Here is a 25219-nt window from a genome sequence, read left to right as displayed (position 1 = left end):
CTTGAGTGGAAACCTGAATGGAAAAACCCAAAAAGGACAATATATGCTAGTGGTGGGTTTGGTAAGCAAACTGCGAGTCCATAGATATTTGAACGAGAGTATCCGGCCGAGTGCAGTGTCGTGAATGGGATTTTGGCCTCCATTTGGTTCCTATGACTTGAGATGAAAAGATGATGTTTGAAGGGAGTGGATTGAGTTCAAATCTCTATTATTCTATTGAAGTTGGTGGAGCAAGAACTCATGTAAAATTGTGCTTGGATCATCATTGAGATGAGTACTCAAGACAAATATAGAGATGGCTGAAGGTTTGTGATCTTTCAACTTCTTCTTCTTGTAAGGAATCATCTAGTTATGTTTGCATTTATCTCATGTAACGGCACAAACCCATCGCTCGTAGATATTGTCTTCTTTGGACTTTCCTTTCTGAGCTTCCCCTTAAGGTTTTTAAAACGCGTCTGCTAGGAAAAAATTTCTACACCCTTCTAAACAATGTTTCGTTCCTAGTTGGGACCTCACAATCCATCCCTTTCAGGGTCCAGCATCCTCACTGGCACTCATTCTCCTCTCTAATCAACGTGGGATCTTACAATCCACCTCCCTTCAGGGCCCAACATCCTCGCTGACACTCGTTCCTCACTCCAATCGATGTGGGATCTCACATCTCACCTCTTTGACAAATGTGAATCAAAGGTCTACAAATCCTGTCTATCATTGCATAGCAATAGAAGCCTACTACTCACTTCTCGACGTCTCGTCGGTCAATACATATTCATCGAGAACCAAACCCAGTGTTGCCCATTTTGATTCGGAGGAAATCTTAAATTTGAGTAGTGATTCTCAACCTCTCATCTTTACATCTCCTTTGATCTCCTATCATGGATTCAAAAACATCCAACAAATCATCCAGCCCCTCAGGGTGATCACCTATTACTTTCAAGGCATAGACAATGCTTTCAATGGTGGACAAAAAACCAGTCTTAGGCTGACGTCTAACTTCACTATACAAGCTCATCTTCTCTAAATCCAACTTCATATGAGGCAAAAGCCTCAACCAAGGATTTTCATTGTACATTCTCTTAGCTTTTGCCCATGTTCCATCTAAAACTATCAAATTATTGACATGAAAATCACTACCATGAACATCATCATCATTTACTGTAAAAGCATTATCAGAGGGAAAAAGTAGTACTGACTTGGGAGGAACCTCGATTTCGAACTCAGCATATTCCTCTAGCTCCTTGCTTTCATCCACCTGCCGCTTCTGCAGTTTCTTCACGATGAATCCTTTCGCCATTGATGCCCTAATTTCTGGAGATGCGAAAACCTCATCGATTTTAAGATCCTGCAAACTCGGTTGATGCATCCAGATGTGATCGAATGAGTTAACGACGCCATATTTCCCAATCGTAGCGGTAATCGCAGCTCCTTCGTCAGATTTTGTGCAAGTAGGTTTATCAACTAGAGATTCATCCCGATTCTGTACTTGAATTTGAGGCTTTTGAGCAGCATTTTGACCATTTCCGAAGCTAAATTCTTCATCAGAATTTAGTTCAGGCAACCGAATAGTGAATCGAGCCTCGAAATTAACGTCGGAAACGGTAGCGATCGCGACATTCTTGAGACCTAATTTTGCGATTCTAGAAGAATTTAGCGGATGCTTTTTCTCTAAACTGTGTTGAAGAATGATTACTCCGACTGAGTTCTCGAGACTAGGGTTTTGGAGCCGCGAACAGAGACAGATACGAGCCGGTTTCGAACAGGATGGACAAACGAGTCTTCCGGTACTGGGAGGAACATCCGCCATAGCTAGGGTTTGAAGAAGCTTGAATTGAAGATGAATTGGAGGAATGCGATTTAGCGGGTTTTTAGAGTTTCCGAACCGGATCCGAAATCGAAAATGAAGCATCGTTCTCGGCGGCGCTCTATCGTCACCGGCGAATTTCCCGACAACGCCATTTGTAGAACTAGAAAAGTGTACGTACTTTACGACGTCGTTTGATTGAGTAGATAAGTTTTCCTACGTGTAATAATGATTGGCTCATATTAGTTTCATTGCAATATTCCCTTTTTCAATTTTTTTTTAATCATTTAATTACTTTAAAACAACAATCCCCGTTCCAATTGTTAGACAACACGACTCTCGACAATGGTATTGTAACGACCCAGATCCGTTTGTTCTCCTGCACATCGCCCCCTTTGGGACCCAGCGTCCTTACTGGCACATCGTTCGGTGTCTGACTCTAATACCATTTGTAACGATCCAGAGGACAATATCTGCTAGTGGTGGTGGTCCAGTTTGAGTGTAAGCTCTCATGGTTTTGCTTTGTACTTTACCAAAAGGCCTCGTACCAATGGAGGGAGCATTCTTTGATTATAAACCCACGATCATTCCCTAAATTAGCCGATGTGGGACTTTCATCATCCAACGTCAATAACCCGACCTGCCAGTAAATTTGAAAACTTGCATTTCATTTCATTCGAATTTAATATTTGAAATATTTTTATTTTTAACTCGATCAAGTGACTTGAAAACTTGGGACAAGACTATCCGTACTCTTATCCTTTTAACTAGATCGAGAGTTTTTTAAATTTATTATATATTGTTGGATGATGAAGGTCCCACATCAGCTAATTTAGGGAATGATCATGAGTTTATAAGTGAGTAATACTATCTCCATTAATATGAGGTCTTTCGGGGAAACCCAAAGTAAAGCCATGAGGGTTTATGCTCAAAGTGGACAATATCATACCATTGTGGAGAGTCGTGTTCGTCTAACATAGTATCAGAGTCATGCCCTAAACTTAGTCGTGCTAATAGATTGGTAAATTCTCAAATATCGAACAAAGAACTCCAAAAGAAAAGGAGTCGAGCCTCGATTAAGGGGAGGTGTTGGATGATGAAAGTCCCACCTCGGCTAATTTAGGGAATGATGAAACTCCATTGGTATGAGGCCTTTTTTGGGAAACCCAGAGTAAAGCCACGAGAGATGAAACTCCATTGGTATGAGGCCTTTTTTGGGAAACCCAGAGTAAAGCCACGAGAGCGTAGGCTCAAAGTGTACAATATCGTACTATTGTGGAGAGTCGTGTTCGTCTAACATATATAACTCGAATTATGTCCGGGAGAGATTTCGTGTTAGAAAAAAATATTAAAAAATGGAAAGTTAGGAGGAATCTACGTCCCTTCTTTCTTACTCCAACTTGAAATAATTAGGTATTTATTGGAGTTTAGGTCATTTCCCACCATGATCGATAATAGTTTTATAAGTTAGGATCATCGAAAAAAAAAAAAATAAATAAATAGATTTATCCTAAACTTTTAAACGTTATTATTTAGAGATCGAACAAACCTACGAAAACCCGTTAATGAGGTTGAAATTTTTGTTTAAACGACGAATATAGATTTTTCTATGAATTAGTGACGAGATTATATTTATTTTATTTTATATATAAATAAAAATAAATAAATAAATAAATAAATAATATTTATTTTATTTATTTAATAGAAATTAGTTTCAACGTTATATTATATTTTTATTTATAAAATATTATTAAATTTGAAATTATATTAAAAATTAAAAATTATTCATTAAACATAATATTTTCTTTAGAAATATATAAAGATAGAAAAAAAAAATTAACGTGGAAAACCCAATTTCCTACAAAATAAATAAATAAAATTATTTACTCTATTTTTTTAAATAATTCAATTTTTATGGTTGAAATTATTGAGTTTTTGGTATTTTTACATTATTTTTTTAATTAGAAAAATTAAAATAAGGTAAAAAAAAATTAATTTTTTTTTTTTTTGATTCAGTTGAATTTATAAATTTTAATTAATTGATTTTTTATAATTTTTAATAAAGAGATTGAATTTAGCATTTATTTAAAATGATTTAATAATATAATATTATAAATTATGAAATTCTGTAAATTCTGTCACTGTCAAGTATGAACTAAAGTGGAAATGGAAGAAGAATTGGATAAATTGTTCTTCTTTTCACACAAACAAACAATTTTCTAGGGCGATTTCTTCTGTGTTCTTACAAATTGCAGGAAGCAATCGAATGAACTCGAGTGAAAATGGAAGGGAAGGTGATTCTTATGCTCTTGCTCTTCGTTTCAATCATCTCCACTTTCAGAGCTGATTATGTTCGTCCTCAACCACGCGAAACTCTGCATTTTCCATGGAGTTTTAAATCATCTTCTCAGCCACAGCAGGTTTCGTTTCCACTTCTTCTTTGGTTTTGTTTGTGCAAACGAGATTGAGTCGTTGTTGTGTTGGATTTTTGAAGATTCGTTGTGAATCCATGTTTGATTTTGCAGTAGCTCGATTCTTCTAGGTGAATCGCGCTTATAAATCGAGTTTTCGTTGTACAGTAATTCTTGTCAACTGTTCGTCAATTTCCGACCTGTTAAATCTTGGTATTTACTAGTATCATCTGTATGTTTGTTTGTGAAGAAATTTGGTGGACTTTCTTGGCTAAGAATAGTAACTATTTTTTTTTTCACCTTCTGAATTTGGTAATCTTAGGGTTTTGATCATGAACATCAGCCTAGATTGGTTAAGAACAAGAACAAATGATTATGATGGAGTAAGAACAAATGGCTAAGATCGTTAGCATGGTACAAATCCCTGTAGTATCATTTCTTAACCAATTAACATTGATAATCACTTGTTGAATTTTGTGCTAATTTTCAAAGTCCATGAATGAAGGAAAGTTTTAGGAGTTTGAGTTGTTTTTGTTTGATGTATTTCATTAATTCCTTTTAGGTGCATATCTCCCTAGCAGGAGACGAGCATATGAGAGTCACATGGATTACTAACGATCACTCTGCTCCCTCTTATGTTGAATATGGCACATCACCTGGAGAATATACTTCTGTTTCTCATGGAGAGAGCACCTCATATAGTTATATTTTGTATAAGTCTGGGAAGATACATCATACAGTAATCGGGCCTCTAAAGGCTGGGACGGTTTATTATTACCGATGTGGAGGGGAAGGTTCTGAGTTCCAGCTGAAGACACCTCCTTCCCAGTTGCCAATTACTTTCTCAGTGGCTGGGGACCTGGGTCAAAGTGGATGGACTAAATCAACATTAGAGCACATTGATCTGTGCAAATATGATGTTCATCTGCTTCCAGGCGACCTATCCTACGCCGATTACTTGCAGCATCGGTGGGACACATTTGGTGAGCTTGTGGAGCCGCTTGCAAGTGCGAGGCCATGGATGGTAACTGAAGGGAACCATGAAAAGGAGGACATATTTCTATTCAAGGCTCCATTTGACTCCTATAATGCAAGATGGAAGATGCCATTTGAGGAGAGTGGATCAAGTTCAAATCTCTATTATTCTTTTGAAGTTGCCGGAACTCATGTGATTATGCTTGGATCGTATACTGATTATGATGAATCCTCATATCAATATGCATGGTTGAAGGTTCGTGAGCTTTTAATTTTATTTACAGAAGGATGCTTGTTGAGAAGTTTAGGACACTTTTCTAAGACGATATGAATAGGTTATGGAGCCGACAGATTATTTACAGCTTAGTCAATGGTTATAGTTATAGATTAGTAAAGTTATATATCGTAAATGACATATAAAGTAAATAGTACTAAATAGTACATATGTACCGTAAAAAACTATATCTATGGTAGATAGTTATATATAGTAGATAATTATATCTGGTACAGTTATGTATAGTAAAATGAATCATATATATACCCTATTAGGCAGCGTTTTGAGAATGCATTCTCTGTATTCTATTCTCTCTTGTTATACATACATGAAGTCATCAATATAACCTTTAGCAAATAGTCCTCTTTGCATTTTCTCTTCGATGTTCTTAGTGTTTATCTAGATTGAGTGTGTGCGTTGTTGTGCGATCCTAGTCAAAGTCTAAATGTCTAACCCAACCAGTTCGTTGGATTTGACCATTCAATTCAACATCTTCTCTCGACTCCTTCCAGTACCATGAATCTCTTGAATAGATTTCTTATATGAGAAATTTTCTTGTTCAATAGGCTGATCTTGCAAAGGTGGACAGGGAAAGAACACCCTGGCTAGTAGTGTTATTCCATGTGCCATGGTACAATAGTAATAAAGCTCATCAAGGTGAAGGTGCAGGTATGATGGCTGCCATAGAGCCGTTGTTATATGCAGCTGGGGCAGACATAGTCATTGCTGGCCATGTCCATGCTTATGAACGCTCGGTATATAATTTTTGTTCTTTTTGCATATCTCCTTATTCCTTGTTCGCCTCGAGTATCCGTTGATTCATTTTCACTCTTTGGCAGAAACGTGTGAATGCTGGAAAATCTGATCCTTGTGGTGCTGTGCATATAACTATTGGCGACGGAGGAAACCGAGAAGGTTTAGCTCACAAGTATGGGATAACTATATTGAAGTGAACTTTTTATGAAAGTTCAATAACCATAATTATCGAAATATAGCTATTTCATTCCATAAGTACGAACATTAACGGATGAAAACGTTGAAAGCTGATTGATATTTCGTTTCGTTTAGGTACAACTCACAGCCTGAATGGTCAATTTTTCGGGAAGCTAGTTTCGGTCACGGGGAACTCAAGATAGTGAACTCAACTCATGCGTTTTGGAGTTGGCATAGAAATGATGATGATGAACCAGTAAAGTCTGATCAAGCATGGATAACCTCATTGATAGGTTCTGGTTGTGTTGCTGAGAAGAACCATCAACTGAAGAATTTCAGGTGAAACCTAATGTAAATAGTTGATATGAACATATAATTCATCTTACATCAGTTTCTAGTTCCACCATTCTCATTTATCTGCATCTACTACATCTGTAATTTGACTAGAACTCGTTATATGTAAGGTATATAAATTGATTGTAGCAAATCAATTGTCGTTATCGCTCTCTCTATTCAAGCTATCCCAAGATTTGATGTCAGGTTATAAGATCCCACGTTGATTGGAGAGAGGAACGAAATATTCATGAAGGTTTGGGAACCTCTCCTGATGCGTTTTAAAACAGTGAAGTTGACAGCGATACGTAACGGGTCAAAGCGGACAATGTCTGCTAGTGGTAGGCTTGGATTGTTACAAATAGTATCAAAACTAGACACCGAGCGGTATGTCAATGAGGACGTTGGGTCCCTAAAGGGAGTAGATTGTGAGATCCCACATCGGTTGGAGAGGGAGATAAAACATTCTTTATAAGGTCGTGGAAACCTTTCACTATCAACGCGTTTTAAAACCGTGAGGCGGATAGCAATATGTAACAAGCTAAGATGGACAATATCTTCTAGCGGTAGATTTGAGCGGTTACAAATAGTATCAGAACTAGACACCAAGCGATGTGCCAACGAAGACACTAGTCTCCAAGGGAATAGATTGTGAGATTCCACATTGGTTGAAGAGAGAAACGAAACATTTGTTATAAAGGTATGAAAACCTTTCTCTATCAGACGTGTTTTAAAACAGTGAGGACGATGACAATACATAACAGACCAAAGCGAACAATATCTGCTAATGATGGGCTTGAGCTGTTACAATGATATTAATCAAAGATGTTCGAGTCTAAGATCTACAACGGGCATAAACTTGCATGCGAAGGTTAGTCGAGATGCTCAACTTCAACATTACAACACAAGGTTTGAGAAATGAAAATCAACAAATTCCCAAAACTCATTCAAAGCTACATTTCTTCTCTCTATTCAGTTAGCATCGACCTTCTTCCGGTTCGTGCTCTCTTCACGTCCTCCCTTACCTCTCCACTGTATAATCGGCTCATCCCGAACAAAACGAGTACACAGTATCATTTTCTCATCCTTGAAGAAAGTCCATCCTCTCATCATCTATACCATCATTGGTAACAGAGATCGCGTGTTCCACACGCACGTCCCCGACGTCCAACATCCACCATCTACGAGTTCACGCCCTCTTCGGGATCTCTCTTCCCTCTCCACAGTATAATCTGCTCGTCCTTGAACAAAATGGGTACACAAGGTACCAAATCCTAGATTGTAGGAAGGGGAAACTTAGCATGGAAAGTATCCAATCAACATTGACTTAGAATTAACAGGATGAGAAGAGCTTTACCCTTAATTTAAGGCCTATCCGTTTGCAGTCACTGCTTCCAACATGAGTGCAATCCAGTCGAACGACCTCCTCGAACCCGAAAGCTTCTCTAACTCTCTCCACGACGTTAACATATACACCATTCCTCGCTGCAGAAAACACATTCATGGGTGAAGTTTCGACCTAATAAAACTACAAAATGCAATCTTACTAGCCATATCTCAAAAACAAACAAATCTCGTAAAGAAAATAAAGATTTGTAGTCAACTTGAGCATAAGTAAATGGTATCAGAGCCAGACACGGACACCGATTGATCTATAATGATAGAAAGAATAGTGCATTGAAACGACGATTACTCACTAAGTTTCATAAGAGGAGGAGAATTCAATCCCCTGCCTCTCATTTCCTTTGTTTCCTCAAATGACAAGCCATCAGCCACATTCTTCACAAGCTTTGGATATATTGGTGCATAAGGTTTCCACAACATAAGAGGTATAGTTGGTCGATTCTCGGGATCGTAGTTTCGACCACGGTATAACAGAAGGATATTGATATGTCGATATATAATCTTCCCACCAGACTTGTCCTACAGAGAAACTATAGCTCACATCAGGTAATTTCCTTATGCAAGTTCATCTTTAAATTGAACACATTGAGATTCAAACCTCAAGATGGAAACATATATTGTTCATATCAAGAGTTGGCACTCCCAAGCATTTGATCCTCACAGCTTCACCCCTTCTCCAATGGTTGTGTATGTCATCCAACATGTTATGGGTAACTCCCCCTTTTCCTAGTTAAGTCAAATTCAAAAACCCTTTATTCCTTCTTACCTGATCTAAAAAAGTATCTGAGCAACAGATCATGATCATGAAAAACAAGAACAAAACTGTAGAATGTGCATAAGAACTACAAATATATTAGTAGAAAGGATTCGAACGTACAGCGACCAGCCAATTTCCTCCATTAACATGAATTCAAGTTCTCATAGCATGAAAGAATCAATCTAGCATTTCAGAATGGTTGTAAAACTATTGTAATATTTACCAAGATTGATTTGCCGAGAACAATTGTTATGTCGATACTGCTCCACAAGCTCTGCAACTTCCTCCTCCGATAATGGATCTCCTAGAATCCGTTTTCTTTCCTCTAACACTTCATTGATTTTCACTTCCACCTCTGAAGGGGCCGATGTTCCAGTCCATTTCCGGTCAAGTCGGCCAGGTCCGAACGGCGAGAATTTGGGAGATTCTCGATAACCTATCGGATTAACCGAGGGATTGGTCTCGGAGTAGGAGTAGAAGAAATCGAAAGGAAGATCGGAATGGAGAGGGAGAGTGGAGTTTTTGATTGAATTCGAATTTCCATCTTGGATTTTCTTCTTCTTCGCCTTTTGGAGCTTCGAAACAGGAGAAAATGGCGGATCGTAAGGGGTTTCAGAGAGAGATTTGGAGAAAAATCGGCAAATCAAGAGGAAATAGCCACTGGATTTTTGGTTTGAGTGATCTGGAAATCTGATTCGGGTTCGGAAATGAATCGCCATCTTCGGCGGCTCAACGAGGGTATACTGGAACTTACAGTCATGCAGCGAGGCAGAGAAGAAGGGAACTTCATACCACGCCGTTTTAGCGGTACGAGGCGAGGGTAACCACGTCATTTTCAAAGACAAGTTAGGGGTACTATGGTAAATAGCAAATACTTGTGGACAATCAATTTTGACCTCTAACTTCCCACCAGCACTCACTCGTAACTCTAAGTGAGTCAAGCCAATTTAGTATCGGGTTGCTTATGACCGGTCAATGTATGCTCAAGCCTCTGACCCCGTGTTCAGAAGAAGGTTTTAGAAAACGGGGCCGAAAGGTTTTTGAGAGTAAGGTTGAAAGAAAGATTGAAACGAGAATTAGATGACTACAGGCAAAAAGACTACACAACGGCTTAAATAGCATATAACTTTTCGGGCAGGGAGAATTTAACAACTAGTCACATTCCTTATATTACATTTGATTCAAGTCTAGCAGATCTAGACTTGATTTAGCCGAACGGTCATACAAAATCTGAGAGGGAAGAGTTGACGGCTAGTTGTGTCTCCTGTAGTACATTCTGGGATATTTCATGTCTACCAAACATAGACATGATTCTGCCAGAACGACGTAACTCCGAAAATACAAGAAGGAAATTATACATCATAAAAACTATCCAGACAAGGCAAGATTTTTGCAACACGGACAAACATGACTGTGACACACAACATCGCTAGCTGGTAATGTGGGTACTAGATTGGTTCTAATTCTGGCCGAATATTTGAGCCTTGCAACTTTCAAGAAGAAGAACGCACTGGATTACACTTGAAACTCGAACAATGTTATGATACACAAAAGATTGCTATTATTGCTAACTTTACAAAGTTGGATATATAAACGGAAAGATCATTACTGAACAAAAAAAACCCGATGAGGTTAAAGTTGTAGAGTTCTTATTTCAAATATATCGTGTTCTTGGTGTTCTTGGTCGAGCTCTGTGGGACGAACGACGTTGCTTGATGAGTCCGTCCTTTTACATGTGTTCTTTCTTGGAATCAAAGTTTTCTAAGAAATATTTGGATTCTGTTGCTATTTTTGTTTGTTCTTCTTTGTCTCTGTCTTCAAACATTTGTCCAATGATGAAGAACTGAAAAGATTTTTTTTTTTTTTTAAGTAACCAAATAAATAAATTATGGATGAGAGTCGTATTTATAAGATTAATTTTTAAAAATAAAAAATTTAAACGATTATTAAACAAGACCTTAATAAATACAAAATATATAAATACGGGTCGAAAATTAGGGCAAATGCAGGTATGCAGAGTTGAACACGGGACTAAACTTAAAATTTCATGAAAATTGAAGGACTAAAATAAAAATTTATAGTTTTTTTTTTTAAGATTAAAATGAAATTGCTAAATATTTTTAACAAAAATCATATTTAAATGATAAAATGGTCACTATCTTATTATTAATTTTTGTAATATTTCCCACAAATATTTTAAATTCTTATTAAATCTCCTCTTTCCATATGTCTACCATATTAGAACCCTAATTATATATATATATATATATATATATATTATAATAGCAACATACCAACAACATATAAACTTAGTGTTTGCCTGCAGCCAAGAAAAGGACACAATTTGATTCCCATGGATCAATTTGGAATATTACTAAGTTGATGCCTTTTGTTTTTTAGTTTTGTTTCGTTCGAGTAATGATTTGGCTAAAACTCACAGAGTAAACGATACTTTTTCTGTTTAAAAATTCATCAAATTTTATTAATGTTTACTCGTAAACAAGATATATCTATCAGACAGAACAGTGATCGAGACAGGGACGGAGAGTCCCTGTTTCATATTTCGAACCCTCATTCTCGTGATCCTTTTCATTGCAGGAATCAGGGTGGAAAGTCCCAAGATCGGGTTTTTCACGAAAAAATTTCTATATTAAAATAAATAATTTATAGTTTATCATTATTAATAAATTCAATAATATTTTATACCTAAAATATAATATAATATAATATTCACAAATAAATAGCAATGAGATAGGCTCTCACTTCAAAAAAAACCAAAACCAACCAACCAACCAACAATGATCGCCATAATCCTCCTTCTCATCACCATCTTCCTCTATCTCAGGCTTAGAACCACCTTCTTCTCCGCCGCCGCCAAAAATCTTCCTCCGGGGCGGCTGGGGGTCCCGTATATAGGCCAAAGCCTGAGTCTTCTTCGAGCCATGCGAGCAAACTCGGCCGAGCAATGGCTGCAGCAGAGAGTGGCTAAGTATGGGCCAATTTCGAAGATGACCCTTTTCGGGAAACCGACGGTGTTTGTACATGGGGTGGCGGCGAACAAGGCGGTGGTGTTTTTGGGCGAGGAGGAGGCGGTGTCGAACCGGCAGACGGAGTCGTTGAGGAGGATCTTGGGAGAGAGGAATTTGACGGAGTTGAGTGGTGAGGATCATAAGAGGGTTAGAGGGGCATTGGTTTGGTTCTTGAGGCCTCAGAGCTTGAAAGGGTTTGTGGGGAAGATGGATGGAGAGGTTAGGAAGCATTTGAACTTGCATTGGCATGGCAACAAGGAAGTCATTGTGAGTTCTCTAAATATTAAGTTTTTTTTTAAAAAAAAAAATTATATAAATTGTTCGGGTATGACTTAGGCTGTGTTTGAGTCTGAATTTTCAAACCCGACATTGTGGCAATTTCGTGGACCAAAAATGAGATTATTTCACACTTTAGGGGCTAAAATGTCGGGGCCCAGCATCCTCGCTGACACTCATTTCCTTCTCCCATTGATGTGAGATCTCACAATCCACCCCCCTTCGGGGCAAGCATACTCGCTAACACTCGTTTCATTCTCCAATTGATGTGGGACCCCTCAATCCACCCTTCGGGGTCAGCGTCCTTGCTGGCACATCACCCAGTGTCTGGCTCTAATACCATTTCTAAAAATCCAAGCTCACCCCTAGTAGATATTGTCCTCTTGGGTTTTTCTGTTTGGGCTTTTCCTCCGGGTTTTTAAAACAGTCTACCAGGGAGAGTTTCCACACCCTTATAAAGAATGCTTCATTCTCTTCCCTAACCACGGTCAGATCTCACAATAAATAAGTTTATGAAAAACAAGTTACTAAAACTTCTTTTTTAGTTTTAAAAACCCGTAAAAAAGTAGATAACAAACGAAAAATTCAGAGGTGGAAATAGTGTCTATATCCTTAAAACTGAAAAAAAACGAAGAACAAAGGACAAAATGGTTATCACACCCTTATAAACAATACTTCATTCTCCTCCCCAATCAACGTGAGATCTCACAATAAACAAGTTTATGAAAAACAAGTTACTAAAACTTCCTTTTTAGTTTTAAAAACCCGTAAAAAGTAGATAACAAGCGAAAAATTCAGATGTGGAAATAGTGTTTATAACCTTAAAACTTCAAAAAACAAAGAACAAAGAACAAAATGGTTATCAAACGAGACCTAAATCATCGTTTTAACGTCTTAACAATGTTACAAAAACGCAGGTAGCGCCATTGATGAAAACACTAACCTTTGACATCATATGCTCTCTCCTGTTTGGGATTGAAGAAGGGCCAACAAGAAAGAGCATAATAGAATGCTTCAAAACAATGGTGGATGGGATTTGGTCTGTTCCAATCAACCTGCCATTCACAAGGTACAGCCATAGCCTCAAAGCAAGTGCAAAAGTTCAACAGATATTGAAGCAGCTTTTGAAGGACAAGGCACAAAAAATGGAAGAAGAAGAAGAAAAGGAAGAGGATAAGAACCTGATTACTTGTTTGCTTAGCATCAAGAACAAAGACAAAGAACAAGCTTTGAGTGAGGAGGAAATTGTGCACAATATCATCCTTCTATTGATTGCTGGACATGATACAACATCCATTTTGATTACTCTTATGCTTAGGGTTATGGCTACAAACCCAACTGTTTATGCAGCTGTTCTTCAAGGTATGTATGTAAATTTTTAGTTCTTTCTTATTTCTTATATATGGGGTGTCGTTTAGTTGAGATCATTGACGATTTTGAAAAAAACGAGATTCGATCTTAGTAGAATTGGGGTTTGGGGTTTGTGTTACAAGATTGGTTGAGTTATTAGGGTTTTAAGTAAGTGGAAGGGGTGAGCCGGGTGCTTGTGGGCCCCCTCTGCTAGTCCACCGCTAGCAAATATTGTCATCTTTGGGTTTTCTCTTCTGGGCTTACCCTTAAGGTTTTAAAACCAGTGAGAGGTTTCCACACCTTTATAAAGAATGTTCCGTTTTCTCCTCCAACCAATGTGGGATCTCACAATCGACCCCCTTTAGGGGCCCAGCGTCCTCACTGGCACACTGCTCGATGTCGAGCTCTGATACCATTGTAACAGCCATAGCCCACCATTAACAGATATTGCCCTCTTTGGGCTTTTCCTTTTAGGCTTCCCCTCGAGGTTTTAAAACACGTCTAATAGGGAAAGATTTTCACATTCTTATAAGGAATACTTCGCTCCCCTCTCCAACTAATGTGCGATCTCATAATCCACCTCTATTGGGGGCCAACGTCCTTGTTGGCACACCGCCTAGTGTCTGGCTCTAATCCCATTTGTAACAGCCCTAGCCTCACTGCTAGCAGATATTGTCTTATTTGGACTTTCTCTTTGGACTTCAGACGTTTTAATATCAATTTTAAACACCTTAATAGTTTTAGAATGTTGACTTTCAAAAAAGGTTTTTCAATGATTAGATAACTTCAATGGATCATTCTAATCCTAGTTCGATAAGTTATTCAGTCATTATGATGAGATTTCAAGCCATATTCGAAACTACAACTATAAGTATACTCTTCTTTTGATTGTTGTTCATTATCAGTTAGTCAAATTCATCGACCCGAGTCGAATAATAACCAAATCTACACTATTTATGGTTTTAGAACATGAAGACATACTTAGAAGCAAAGAATGTGGGGAGGCCCTCACTTGGGAAGATGTTTCCAAGATGAAGTACACATGGAGAGTAGCATTGGAGACTTTGAGACTTTTCCCACCTGTCTTTGGAGGGTTTAGAATGGCTCTCAAAGACATTCAATTAGGTGGATACACTATTCCAAAAGGATGGCAAGTAAGCAAACTTCACCTTCTTTACGGTTTCTACAATATACTTTTAAAGTTCAGGTCCTAAACTCACAAGTCTTTTACGGTTTTTACAATATTCTTTTAAAGTTCAGGTACTAAACTCATAAGTCGACGAGTATTAACTCAAACCTATTTCCCTTTTCTTTTCATTTGTCCTTCTAAACTCGACATTGATGAACTACCATTCACTAAATTCAGATATTTTGGGCGGCATCAATGACCCATTTGGACGAGAAAATATTCAGAGACCCACAAAAGTTTGAACCAAGTAGATTTGATCAGAACCAAACGTCCATTCCACCACCCTTATCTTTCATCGCCTTTGGTGGAGGACCCAGAATTTGCCCTGGCTATGAGTTTGCAAAGCTTGAAACTCTTGTCACAATTCATTACATAATCACTCAGTTCACTTGGAAGCTCTCTTCACAAGACTTCTTGACCAGAGATCCAAGCTTGATGCCCAACAAAGGGTTACCCATTCAACTTTACCCCAAATTATGAACAAACTTAGCACGAATCGACTAGTCGTGGGTGACTTGTAATGTAATATTCTATACTTTCTTTCTATGTTTAATCTTGTCTTTTATGTAGATCGTTATGTTTTCAGTTGTCTGTAATGTTGTATAAGTTTTGAGCTCATTTTTATGTGTTCTTTGTTACCGTCGATGTGAAAATCTAAACACATACGTATATGTTGTACTAAGGGAGTTCGCACTAGGGATTATATTCCTTGTTCCCATCTTTGTCCAATTCCCCGCCCTGTCCTGTCCCGTCCCCTGCTTAATGTAAAAATATTTTCAACACATAATATATATATATATGTTATGTATGGATATCCCACCAAATCTTAAACGAAACGATGAACTTCTTATTACTTTATTGTAAGACGTCTTATTTCTAGGCACGTCTGTTATTAGTGAGTATCCCATCAAACTTTAAACTAAAGGCAAGACTACTTATACTACTTATTATCGTCAAGTATTCAAGAGCCAACCCGCACGACACGAAAGAAACCTTGAAGAGGGTTTCTAGCAGTTGTTTGGATGGAAGTAAGTTGGAAGAGAAGGGCACCTTTCGTTCATATGTTGATAGGGTTGGATGGTATTATATCCAGGCAAATCCATTCTATACCTTCCAAGAATTTGACAATATGGAAGCCTCACATTGTCCCCACCGTTGCACCATTTTGGAAGCCGGCTTGAATTGTTTTCATAAAAGTTGAGATTGTATGCATCTTTTATCTGCATCAAAGCATATCAAGAAAGATCAAAATCATCCATTTTAGTAACTCGATCTACAAAAAAAAACCCGAGAAACAACTGCTGGAAGAATATCTCAAATAGGTCATTAACCGAGAACTTTGACTCGAGAAGAATGGAAGAATTATACAAAGAGTAGGTATACCAAACAGGTCATTAGTTTATGAACTTTAAATTTTGGGTGAGATCCCACGTCGATTGGAGAGGGGAACGAGTGCCAGCGAGGATGCTGAGCCTCGAAGGGGATGGATTGTGAGATCTCAGATTGATTGGAGCGGAGAATGAGTGTCAGCAAGGATGTTGGGCCTCGAAGGGGATGGATTGTGAGATCCCACATCGATTGGAGAGGAGAACGAAATATTATTTATAAAGATGTGGAAAGCTCTCCCTAGTAGACGCGTTTTAAAATCGTGAGGCTGAAGGCGATACGTAATGGGCCAAAGCAGACAATATCTATTAGCGGGTGTAGGTCATTTAAATTTAAAAGTTTTTGATAAATCCGAAACTTTCTTTTTGTATCCAAAAGTCTCTTAGTGTCGAATAGATCGCTAAACTATCAATTTAGTGTCTAGTAGAAATACTAGACCTATTTTGTAATGCATCATACCCAGGATTCGGAATAAGATTTGGAATCCAAATTCAACACTTGATGGCCCCAACATTCTCCTGCCTCTCCTATGACATAACCACGTTACATACTTGTCGCTTCAGAGTGAAGACTACTATCCTCATAAACCAACACGAGACATTTTATCATGTTTTTTTTTTCTCACTCACATGTTTTTTAGGAAAATTCCTCGAACCTCAACATAGAATTGCTCCTAGCTAAACATGCTTAACTTTTGAGTTTCTATAATTAAGTCACCTGAAAAAAGAAGATGCACCTTGTTGGTATAGGTAGTAACTTTCAACTCTTCTAAGTTTTTCTTAACCACCATATCCTAAAGATCGCTCATTCTGACGTAGTTTTAGTTCATTCATGTACCATTCACTTACTCGAACATCAGATATTTAACCTAGAAAAATGCAGGCTAGTTTCTTCATTGTCTTTTACCCACAAACAGCACAAAATAATAGGAATGACACAAATTGGCCAAGTTCTTAAGAATGTAAACATATAGAGCAGAAGATTGTGAGGGAACTTACAGTGAACTCTGTGGCTTGAATTGAGGTAGCAAGCGGACCAAAAAGGCCAGCTGCCTTGTAAATTTGAAGGACAAAAGCAACACATGATGCTGATTTCCCGTCTTCATAGATCCAATCATCCTGTTCAGGAATAGCCAATAGTTCCCCAAAAGATGATCCTCGCTTTTCCACTTCAACTAGAATCTCAGGAAGCTCAAGCCCCTGCCACATAAACCAACATAATGACCGTCCCGAAATTCAAAGCTGTTTGGATCGAGGACATGTTCGAAATTACTTTTTAAGTACCAAAAAAAAAACTAAGGGTTAAAAAATATTAATGTCAATATCACTATCGGGATTTCAATTTTGTGGATATTCCAATCATTGATGAAAACTACCTTTGTTCCAAGTCGTATGTTTAGAGCTTCATTCCACAACTTTGTTGCCAGGGTCGGCTGCATTTGATTCCATATAGTCATAGCAGAAGCAACCTGTAGTTTCAAATAGTGCCAACAATCAAATTCAAAAGATTTACTTTTGGTCCCGGTTAGAATGTAACAGCACATCCCAATTCCATTGTTAACAGATATTGTCCGCTTTGGCTCGTTACGTATCGTCATCAACCTCATGGTTTTAAAATGCGTGTGCTAAGGAGAAGTTTCCACACTCTTAAGGAATGCTTTGTTCCCCTCTCCAACCGATGTGGGATCTCACAATTCACCCCCCTTGGGACCCAGCGTCCTTGCGGACACATTGTCCGGTGTCTGGCTCTGATACTATTTGTAATAGCTCACGCCCCCCGCTAGCAGATATGGTCTACTTTGGCCCGTTACGTATCGCTGTCAGCCTCACGGGTTTAAAACGCGTATGCTAGGGAGAGGTTTCCACACTCTTGTAAGGAATGCTTCGTTCCCTTCTCCAACCGATGTAGGATCTCACACTGAACCTTCATGAAAATAATATTTTAGTCCCGGAACATCTATAATATCCTACCATGAAAAATATTACTAAAATGTTATGAAATTTTGCATGGTGGAGATTAAGCTGTTACAAAATTTGAAAGTACAAGGACTAAATAGTTATAAAAGTTACGGGACTAAAAATGTTTTTTTAACCTGAGGGGCGGGAAACGTTAGTAAACTAAGTATATATGTTTGTATTTTTACCATATGGGCATCCAAGGGAGAAGGATAATTTCCGTGGGTGGTGTCAATCCAGCTGAAAATCAAGTTATGATAGCCATAGGGTTTCTTAACCATGCTCCTTGCATACTCCCATGCAGCAGTTTCATTAAACTTGGCCCTCAAATCAGGATGCAAAGGAAGCAATGCAATGTGGGGATTGGATGGATCTTTGTTGAGTTCATAGTCCCACCATTCATCCCATGCTAAAATATCAATAATATCACCCTCCTGCAACAATAATTAAACCATGTGTATTTAACCTTTTAATTAGGTTTAGCCACATAGATAATATTATAATGAATTGAAAAGAACGAGTAATATTTGATTGCTAGCTGAGCTACGACCATTTTGTAGTCGGGCTCAATCACGTGATGTTAAGTAGAACTCTCGTGGCATGATGCGAAAAAAATATCTGTTGCAGTTCAACTAGCAGTCAAGTAGCACTATTAAGATCGAGTACGTCAACTTTTTAAGCACGGGGATTGGAGTGCGGATCCCACGCACTCGCATGGATGTGAAGCAAATTAAGGATTAGTGAAAAACATACCATTCCACCATTGCCACGCCCAGATTCAGCAACCCATAAGTTTCCTTCAGAATCCCTTAAGCAAACAGCAGAATGGCCAGCAAATGAACCAGTAACCCACTTCTCTAGAGTCTCAAAGCCACCCCATGGGCCACGAATTTTGGACAGTGCTAAGAAGTCTCCAGAGTTGATATCATCAACATTGACGCTGGTACTCCATGGAGGAGGGCGTTCCATGAAGGTGGTACTCATTTCATTCTCAAGAAATTTAATATTGGATTGCTCGCCCCACTCAGAGTTTGCAAACAAAGGGAGGACACTGTACAGTGCTTCAAGGCTTTTCAACACTCCAGCTTGCATCAGGAAAATTGAAACCCCTTCCCTTTTAACCTGATTTCAGAACAGATCATACACCCAATTCATAAAGAACCAGAATTATGATATAATAATTATCAAATGAGATCTAAATAATTATCAAACAGTTCTTACATATTCAAATTCTTCCTTTCCTTCCCATTGATTGAACTCGAGAGTATGTTCTCTAGACAGAAAATAGCCATCCCAAGTCCAGCGGTATGGAGTTGCAAAGATATAAACATCCGTACATGTTAGACTATGTGCATTGCTAACCTGCATATATATATATATATATATATCGGGTAAGTGTAACACCCAGATGCATCTCCGGTGCGTTGTAGTTTTTAGATCGAGATTAAAAATCATAGCTTCAAGAACACTCATCATGATGCTTCAATGTAATTGTTTTACGTTATATGTTTCTCAAAAGTGTCGGGTCCAAAATTATACAACCGTTAACTTATGCATAACTTAGCTTATTATATTTTTTTCTACTCAAAAAGGTTAGAGCTTTAAATTCTCAAAAACTCCCTTAATAACTAACTATTAATATACCTTTATATGAAGCGTACCGCCGCCATATCCAGAGCCAGACTTGTTATGGAACTCCAGCCATGCGGTGTTCTGATAGAAACAAGCCCCTTGCCACTGAACAGATTTCTCAGGAGAGGAGACAGCTCCGACGTATGCCGGAAGAAGATTGGCGGGGTTTTCGAAAGAGCTCAGAATCCGCCATGACACCTTTCTTGGTAGTAATGGAAGCACGTCGCGAGGAGAAAACGGCGATTTCAGGGCCTGCAGTTGCAATGGAAGAAGAAAACCCACAGTGGAAACAAGAAGAATTACAGTTCTGGGAATCAAACAAGAAGAAGAAGCCATGGATGTTATGTTAGAGAAATGGGAGGAATATGCATCTTTTTATAGGCATCTTAGAGATTGGGTTATGATTATGAATTTTCAACATTGCTTTATTTTGATTGCTTCAATTCATAGTGGTAGGATTAGTGGGAATTGGGTTTTGTTTAATTAGTGTTTAGAAGCCATGTGTCCTCCATTTTGATGGCCATTAAATGATTATATTGGATATTATGATGCTTGAGAAGACTTAGAAATGTTTGTTTATGAAGGAGATGATCGAAGAGTTTTTGAGTGATATGAACTCGATTTTTCATAGCGGTAGATAGTGGAGTTGGTTTTGATTTGATTAGTGTTTAGAGCAATGTGTCATCTGTTCTAGCTAAGTCAAACTTAACTCAAATGAATTTATCCACCGAGCCTAAAGAGACTATGCACATTGCAGAAACAACATAATTGACAGAAAGCTTCTATCTGACACTTGCATAGAATGCACCATTGCAGAAACAACACCAAGGAAGAATATCTTTGACTAAGGAACACAAAAACGAATACGAATACGGGACACAGATACAATAGAACAAGTCGATAACATACCACTCAGCTACGGAAACATACTCAGCAAAATCTCCAGATTCTGTAGAAAAGTTTGCAAATTCTATGTTCTTTACACGATCCCTAGGATAACTAACATATCTCTTAAAACGCTTTGTTCTCTCTCGATTAGGAGACTGTAAGCCATTTTTCACAATAGTACCTAAGTAGAAGTTCTAAAAAAACGTTAAAACTCTTGTAAAATATAAACTATAAGCTAGAATTTGGGTTAAAAAAGTAGTAATTAAGTACCTTGAATTCAAGGGATGTGCTAAACAATGAAGTGGTTTATGTGGTTACCTCACTGTCATCGTTTTCCTCTCCCTGTCTAAGGTATCATTCAGAAATCCTCCTCTGGTTCAGCATTTGGACACCCTTTATAGGCCACCGCCTTGCCTTTCTTCATGCCATGAGCTGATCGACCTGATAGCAAAAAATGGCTCCAGAAGAGAATCAGAAAACTGGGTTAAATTTTAAAAACTGGCTCTCTTTGGCAAACTTATAGCATTCATTAATGGGCAGGTTCCTATCAAGTTCATCTTCAGTCAATATTAAAATGCCTGAAGCTAGTCTGTTAGAATTGAGCAGGGTAAACCACTCGGCCCCGACACGCTTGTGTCCTCATGGTTTGACACCAACTTGCACCTTTTAGGCTGTGAGGAATGCTCTTGTACCACTCTTCAAGCCTGAATATCCGAAGGAGTGTGTGGAAGGATGGATGAAGAATGTAGGTCTCTCATATACATTAGCAATTTAGCAAGGAAGCCAACAGTCAGAGTCTTCACAGAAAAATTCTTGATGCTTATGGGCCCGGTGATCTATCCATGACTACGATGAAGCTCGAATCAAACTAAAGGCAAGTCCAAACCAACAATCGTTAAGAGTTCGTAACTCTCTGGCTCATTGTGAATCCATGCCATCAAATACCAAATTCAAAATCTAAAATGCACAAATAAGTTGATACTAAGGGTGCTCATTGTCAATGCGAAAAAACTATATTCCATAAGTGGCATATGCAGGGCCTGATCAAACAGAAGCTCAATAAATATGAACAGCTGACTTCACTGAAATTTATCAAACATCAACTACAACTTTATAGGTACGCTTGATTTTCAATAGGTACAGAAAAAAGTTAATGTAACCTATTTCCTGTTTAAGAGAGAAAGAAGGAGAGATCTATACCTTATTTGAATTTTCTTTAGGAATGACAAATTGGAACAGAACTGAAGCAACATTATGTGCTACACATTCCAACATATTGCTTCAGATATGCAAAAACTCAGAAGGCTACAAGAAAATCAATACTGTAACAACTGAAATCATCAAGACATAAGACATTTCTAGCAATTCTTTGGACGGTAGTACTCGGTTGGAAGAGAAGGGCACCTTTCATTCATATGTTGATAGGAATCGATGCTATTATATCCCGGTAAATCCATTCGATACTTTCCAAGAATCTGACAATATGGAAGCTTGACATCGTCCCCACCATTACACCACTTTGGAAGGCGGCTTGAATTGTTTTCATAAAAGTTGAGCGTGTATGCATCTTTTATCTGCATTTTATATGGATAGTATATTCAAGACCCAAAACACAGCAAGAAGATCAAAATCATTCATTATAAAATGTTACAATCTGATTGCATAAAAATCATTCATTTTTAAAAGATGTCAATATGTCAAAAGATTGTTAAGACACAAAATTCAAAGTTTCGAAATCTTTTAGACACAAATATATAAGATCAAGGACTAAATATATAATTTAATCAAACATTATGGACAAGTTAAACAAAATAATGGTTAGTCCTACTCCAAAGAACATGATAGGTATCTTTTTATTTACTATTTCTCTCCCATAGAAATGAAATACATATGATAACCGACTAAGGAAGTCACAACTCCCCTTCTAACTTCCTGTAAAAATTTCAGACATAGAAAACTATCTAAAACTGAACCTCTTACTCATCGCATGGGACTAAATTCCCTCCCTTCCCTTCTCGGAATAAACCTTAAGGTTCGAGGTCGAACGACATGATTCTAAGCTATATTGGCTATAATGATGGTTGTTGAGAAATAAAAATATCCCTCCGCCATCAACTTTTAGTTTCTTCAATGTCTGTTGTCCAAAAACAGCACAAAATAATAGGAATGACACAAATTGGCCCGTTTTTTTAACATTGTAAACATATAGCAGAACATTCTCAGCGAACTTACTGTGAACTCTGTGACTTGTATTGAGCTAGAAAGTGGACCAAAAAGCCCGGCCGCCTTGTACATTTCAAGGATAAAAGCGACACACGATGCTGATTTCCCATCAGCATAGATCCAGTCATCCTGTTCGGGAATAGCCAGTAGTTCGCCAAAAGATGACCCTTGCTTTTCAACCTCAACCAGAATCTCAGGAAGGTCAAGGCCCTGCAAAGGAAAAAGAAAACGGCTAAACAAAAGAACATTGGGAAGGAAAAATGGATAAAAAAGAAACTCCAATTATGAATACAGCATACAAAAGTTCTCTGTGAAACCTTTGGATCATTTTTAGATAACGATAACTATGAAGAAAGATAGCTAATTCAAATATTCAACTCCAAAATCATCAATTTCTTAGAAAGCTTTCTTTACTTTAACTAGATAAGCACTATAACTACCTTTGTTCCAAGTCGTATGTTTAAAGCTTCATTCCACAAGTTTGCCGCAAGGGTTGGCCTCACTTGTGTCCATATTGTCATAGCAGAAGCAACCTGTAATAAAATAGTGCCAGCAATCAAACTCAAAGAGTAAAATGATAAAACTCTTTAGGAGCTACCATGGCAAGTTCCATACAGATTACTGAGAACAAAGTTAAATATATAAACATCATTGAGACAAGTACATATTTAATACCATATAGGTTTTCAATTACAATTTTCACAACCCCTTTTTGCACCTGTTGATAGAATAAATAGAACCACTTGAATCTAGAACTGCCACTATAACATGTCAAGTCAAGTCAAGTCTATTAGGCACATCATTTAATAGACTAATGGAAAGATCAAATAAGCATTCCAATAAACTCGAAGAAGGGGAAATTTTTGCAGCTATTTCTTCTATGGGCAACCTCAAATCAACCAGCCTGATGGTTTCATTTCAGAACTAATGAAAGAAGGTTGGAACATCACTAAAATATATAGTTTATGGCCTTTACCCGGAGTGCTTTACGCAAATCGTTTTATAATACACAGAGTTATCTCATTCATTTAGATTTGAGGGCTTTCTTTGCCAATTCCTCGATTTACGCTTAGGGACCCCTCCAGGCCTAAGACCTTTACCCTGTGTTCTCCCAACATAAGGCATTCCAATAAAAGGAGAGCTAGAATCATGCATTTACCATATGCGAAAGGTTAGTCTTAATGCTACAATGATAAGGCACAGTATACAGGGGAATGATGCATCGTTAACAGCTCCGAACCTCGAGATGGGGAAAACAGTAAATAAGTAGATAGTTATACCAGATGGGCATCCAAGGGAGGTGGATAGTTTCCATGGTTGGTGTCGATCCAGCTAAATATCAAATTATGATAACCATATGGTTTCCCAACCATGCTCCTTACGTACTCCCACGCAGCAGTCTCATTCAACTTCGCCCTCAAATCAGGATGCAAAGGAAGAAATGCAATGTGGGGATTGGATGAATCGTTGTTGAGTTCGTAGTTCCACCACTCATCCCATGGTAAAACATCAATAATATCATCCTCCTGCAAGAAGAACAAAAGCATAAATAACATAATCCTCCTGCAAGAAGAACAAAAGGCACACATACCACTCCAGTTCCACGCCCAGATTCAGCAACCCACAAGTTTCCTTCAGAATCCCTTAAGCAAACAGCAGAATGACCAGCAAATGATCCAGTAACCCACTTCTGTAGAGTCTCAAAAGCACCCCACGGACCACGAAATTTGGATAATGCTAAGAAATCTCCAGAGTGAATATCATCAACATTAACACTTGTAGTCCATGGGGGACGACGTTCCTTAAAGGTAGTACCCATGTGATTCTCGAGAAACTTAATATTAGATTGCTCGCCCCAGTCTGAATTTGCAAACAAAGGGAGGACGTCGAACAATGCTTGAAGGGTTCTCAATACCCCAGCTTGCAAGAGGAAAATTGAAACCCCTGCCTCTTTAACCTGATCTCAGAAGAACATACAACCAAATTTGAAAACAAGTTGCTAAGTAGTAAAAAAAATCATCTTGTTACAAGCATCATGCTAACAACATACGTATTCAAATTCTTGTTTCCCTTCCCATTCTGTAAACTCAAGAGTATGTTCTCTGGAAAAGAAATAGTAGTCCCACGTCACACGATACGGCGTTGCAAAGATATAAAGATCCATACACGTCCAACTATGTGCATTGCTAGCCTGCAAAGGACATATATTAATCGTTGAAGATACATCAAACTTGCAACTGGCAATCATGTTCTTTCCCATCTGTACTGTAAAAGCATGATATCAAAACAATCCTAATAAAGCTAATTCTTTACTATTTTCCGAGAGGCGGTTGTTTACGTGAAGAGAAACCTTAAACATGACACATCTCAAAAGTGCACAATCCTCGTTCGATTAAGAAATGC

The 25219-nt window shown here is 38.1% G+C and overlaps 6 protein-coding genes across 15 annotated transcripts in view; 2 read left to right on the top strand and 4 right to left on the bottom strand.

The window, feature by feature from the left end:
* Positions 1 to 693: 693 nt before the first annotated feature.
* LOC111797060 lies at positions 694 to 2029 on the bottom strand. Of its 2 annotated transcripts, XM_023679943.1 has the most exons (2): positions 1194 to 2029; positions 1014 to 1104 (listed from the first exon to the last, which is right to left on the bottom strand). In XM_023679943.1, the coding sequence occupies exons 1-2, from the start codon at positions 1904 to 1906 to the stop codon at positions 1077 to 1079; spliced, it is 741 nt and encodes a 246-aa protein (XP_023535711.1). In that variant the 5' UTR covers positions 1907 to 2029; the 3' UTR covers positions 1014 to 1076. The 2 variants fall into 2 exon arrangements, with proteins under 2 accessions (XP_023535710.1, XP_023535711.1); XM_023679942.1 differs by having other exon boundaries at positions 694 to 2028.
* Positions 2030 to 3996: 1967 nt separating this feature from the next.
* Positions 3997 to 6906, top strand: LOC111797296 (purple acid phosphatase 18-like). The gene is made up of 5 exons (XM_023680275.1): positions 3997 to 4221; positions 4775 to 5443; positions 6028 to 6216; positions 6301 to 6389; positions 6530 to 6906. Exons 1-5 carry the CDS (start codon positions 4084 to 4086, stop codon positions 6735 to 6737), a joined length of 1293 nt encoding a protein of 430 aa, XP_023536043.1. The 5' UTR covers positions 3997 to 4083; the 3' UTR covers positions 6738 to 6906.
* A 599-nt stretch (positions 6907 to 7505) lies between these two features.
* Positions 7506 to 9670, bottom strand: LOC111796875 (CRS2-associated factor 2, mitochondrial). Its single transcript, XM_023679668.1, has 5 exons — positions 9112 to 9670; positions 8730 to 8857; positions 8425 to 8650; positions 8085 to 8212; positions 7506 to 8001 (listed from the first exon to the last, which is right to left on the bottom strand). Exons 1-5 carry the CDS (start codon positions 9605 to 9607, stop codon positions 7909 to 7911), a joined length of 1071 nt encoding a protein of 356 aa, XP_023535436.1. The 5' UTR covers positions 9608 to 9670; the 3' UTR covers positions 7506 to 7908.
* A 1939-nt stretch (positions 9671 to 11609) lies between these two features.
* LOC111796874 (taxadiene 5-alpha hydroxylase-like) lies at positions 11610 to 15374 on the top strand. The gene is made up of 4 exons (XM_023679667.1): positions 11610 to 12184; positions 13111 to 13555; positions 14510 to 14697; positions 14910 to 15374. Exons 1-4 carry the CDS (start codon positions 11687 to 11689, stop codon positions 15210 to 15212), a joined length of 1434 nt encoding a protein of 477 aa, XP_023535435.1. The 5' UTR covers positions 11610 to 11686; the 3' UTR covers positions 15213 to 15374.
* A 184-nt stretch (positions 15375 to 15558) lies between these two features.
* LOC111796872 lies at positions 15559 to 20066 on the bottom strand. Its single transcript, XM_023679666.1, has 7 exons — positions 19718 to 20066; positions 19295 to 19435; positions 18827 to 19195; positions 18262 to 18507; positions 17494 to 17586; positions 17117 to 17317; positions 15559 to 15952 (listed from the first exon to the last, which is right to left on the bottom strand). Exons 1-7 carry the CDS (start codon positions 20039 to 20041, stop codon positions 15740 to 15742), a joined length of 1587 nt encoding a protein of 528 aa, XP_023535434.1. The 5' UTR covers positions 20042 to 20066; the 3' UTR covers positions 15559 to 15739.
* LOC111796871 overlaps positions 19825 to 25219 on the bottom strand; it is a 6762-nt gene continuing 1367 nt past the window's right edge. For 4 of the 9 annotated variants that reach the window (XM_023679659.1, XM_023679663.1, XM_023679664.1 and 1 more), the window contains 6 exons: positions 24867 to 25007; positions 24408 to 24773; positions 24097 to 24342; positions 23257 to 23349; positions 22826 to 23026; positions 21635 to 22167 (listed from right to left, as the gene is read on the bottom strand). In XM_023679659.1, the coding sequence (XP_023535427.1) occupies positions 21952 to 22167; positions 22826 to 23026; positions 23257 to 23349; positions 24097 to 24342; positions 24408 to 24773; positions 24867 to 25007 (1263 nt within the window). In that variant the 3' untranslated portion in view covers positions 21635 to 21951. The other 5 variants (XR_002815436.1, XR_002815437.1, XM_023679661.1 and 2 more) reach the window with 5 other exon arrangements.

This window comes from Cucurbita pepo, chromosome LG06 (assembly GCF_002806865.2).
Source record: "Cucurbita pepo subsp. pepo cultivar mu-cu-16 chromosome LG06, ASM280686v2, whole genome shotgun sequence".
In the NCBI taxonomy this organism is placed as follows: domain Eukaryota; kingdom Viridiplantae; phylum Streptophyta; class Magnoliopsida; order Cucurbitales; family Cucurbitaceae; genus Cucurbita; species Cucurbita pepo.
Note: the sequence above shows the minus strand (reverse complement) of the source record. Positions and strands in the feature narration are given on the sequence as shown.

Excerpts from the sequence above, each read along its gene's own strand:
- LOC111797060 (XM_023679942.1), bottom strand. The coding sequence starts at position 1,906 with ATGCTTCATTTTCGATTTCGGATCCGGTTCGGAAACTCTAAAAACCCG.
- LOC111796875 (XM_023679668.1), bottom strand. The coding sequence starts at position 9,607 with ATGGCGATTCATTTCCGAACCCGAATCAGATTTCCAGATCACTCAAAC. Across the intron at positions 8,213-8,424 it reads TCCTCCTCTTATGAAACTTA|CGAGGAATGGTGTATATGTT; the intron begins GTGAGTAATCGT and ends TGTTTTCTGCAG. Across the intron at positions 8,002-8,084 it reads GGATAGGCCTTAAATTAAGG|GATTTGGTACCTTGTGTACC; the intron begins GTAAAGCTCTTC and ends CCTACAATCTAG.
- LOC111796872 (XM_023679666.1), bottom strand. The coding sequence starts at position 20,041 with ATGGCTTCTTCTTCTTGTTTGATTCCCAGAACTGTAATTCTTCTTGTT. Across the intron at positions 19,196-19,294 it reads GAAAGGAAGAATTTGAATAT|GTTAAAAGGGAAGGGGTTTC; the intron begins GTAAGAACTGTT and ends TTCTGAAATCAG. Across the intron at positions 17,318-17,493 it reads ACATACGACTTGGAACAAAG|GGGCTTGAGCTTCCTGAGAT; the intron begins GTAGTTTTCATC and ends TTTATGTGGCAG.
- LOC111796874 (XM_023679667.1), top strand. The coding sequence starts at position 11,687 with ATGATCGCCATAATCCTCCTTCTCATCACCATCTTCCTCTATCTCAGG. Across the intron at positions 12,185-13,110 it reads ATGGCAACAAGGAAGTCATT|GTAGCGCCATTGATGAAAAC; the intron begins GTGAGTTCTCTA and ends ACAAAAACGCAG. Across the intron at positions 13,556-14,509 it reads TTATGCAGCTGTTCTTCAAG|AACATGAAGACATACTTAGA; the intron begins GTATGTATGTAA and ends TTATGGTTTTAG.
- LOC111797296 (XM_023680275.1), top strand. The coding sequence starts at position 4,084 with ATGGAAGGGAAGGTGATTCTTATGCTCTTGCTCTTCGTTTCAATCATC. Across the intron at positions 4,222-4,774 it reads CATCTTCTCAGCCACAGCAG|GTGCATATCTCCCTAGCAGG; the intron begins GTTTCGTTTCCA and ends AATTCCTTTTAG. Across the intron at positions 6,390-6,529 it reads CGAGAAGGTTTAGCTCACAA|GTACAACTCACAGCCTGAAT; the intron begins GTATGGGATAAC and ends CGTTTCGTTTAG.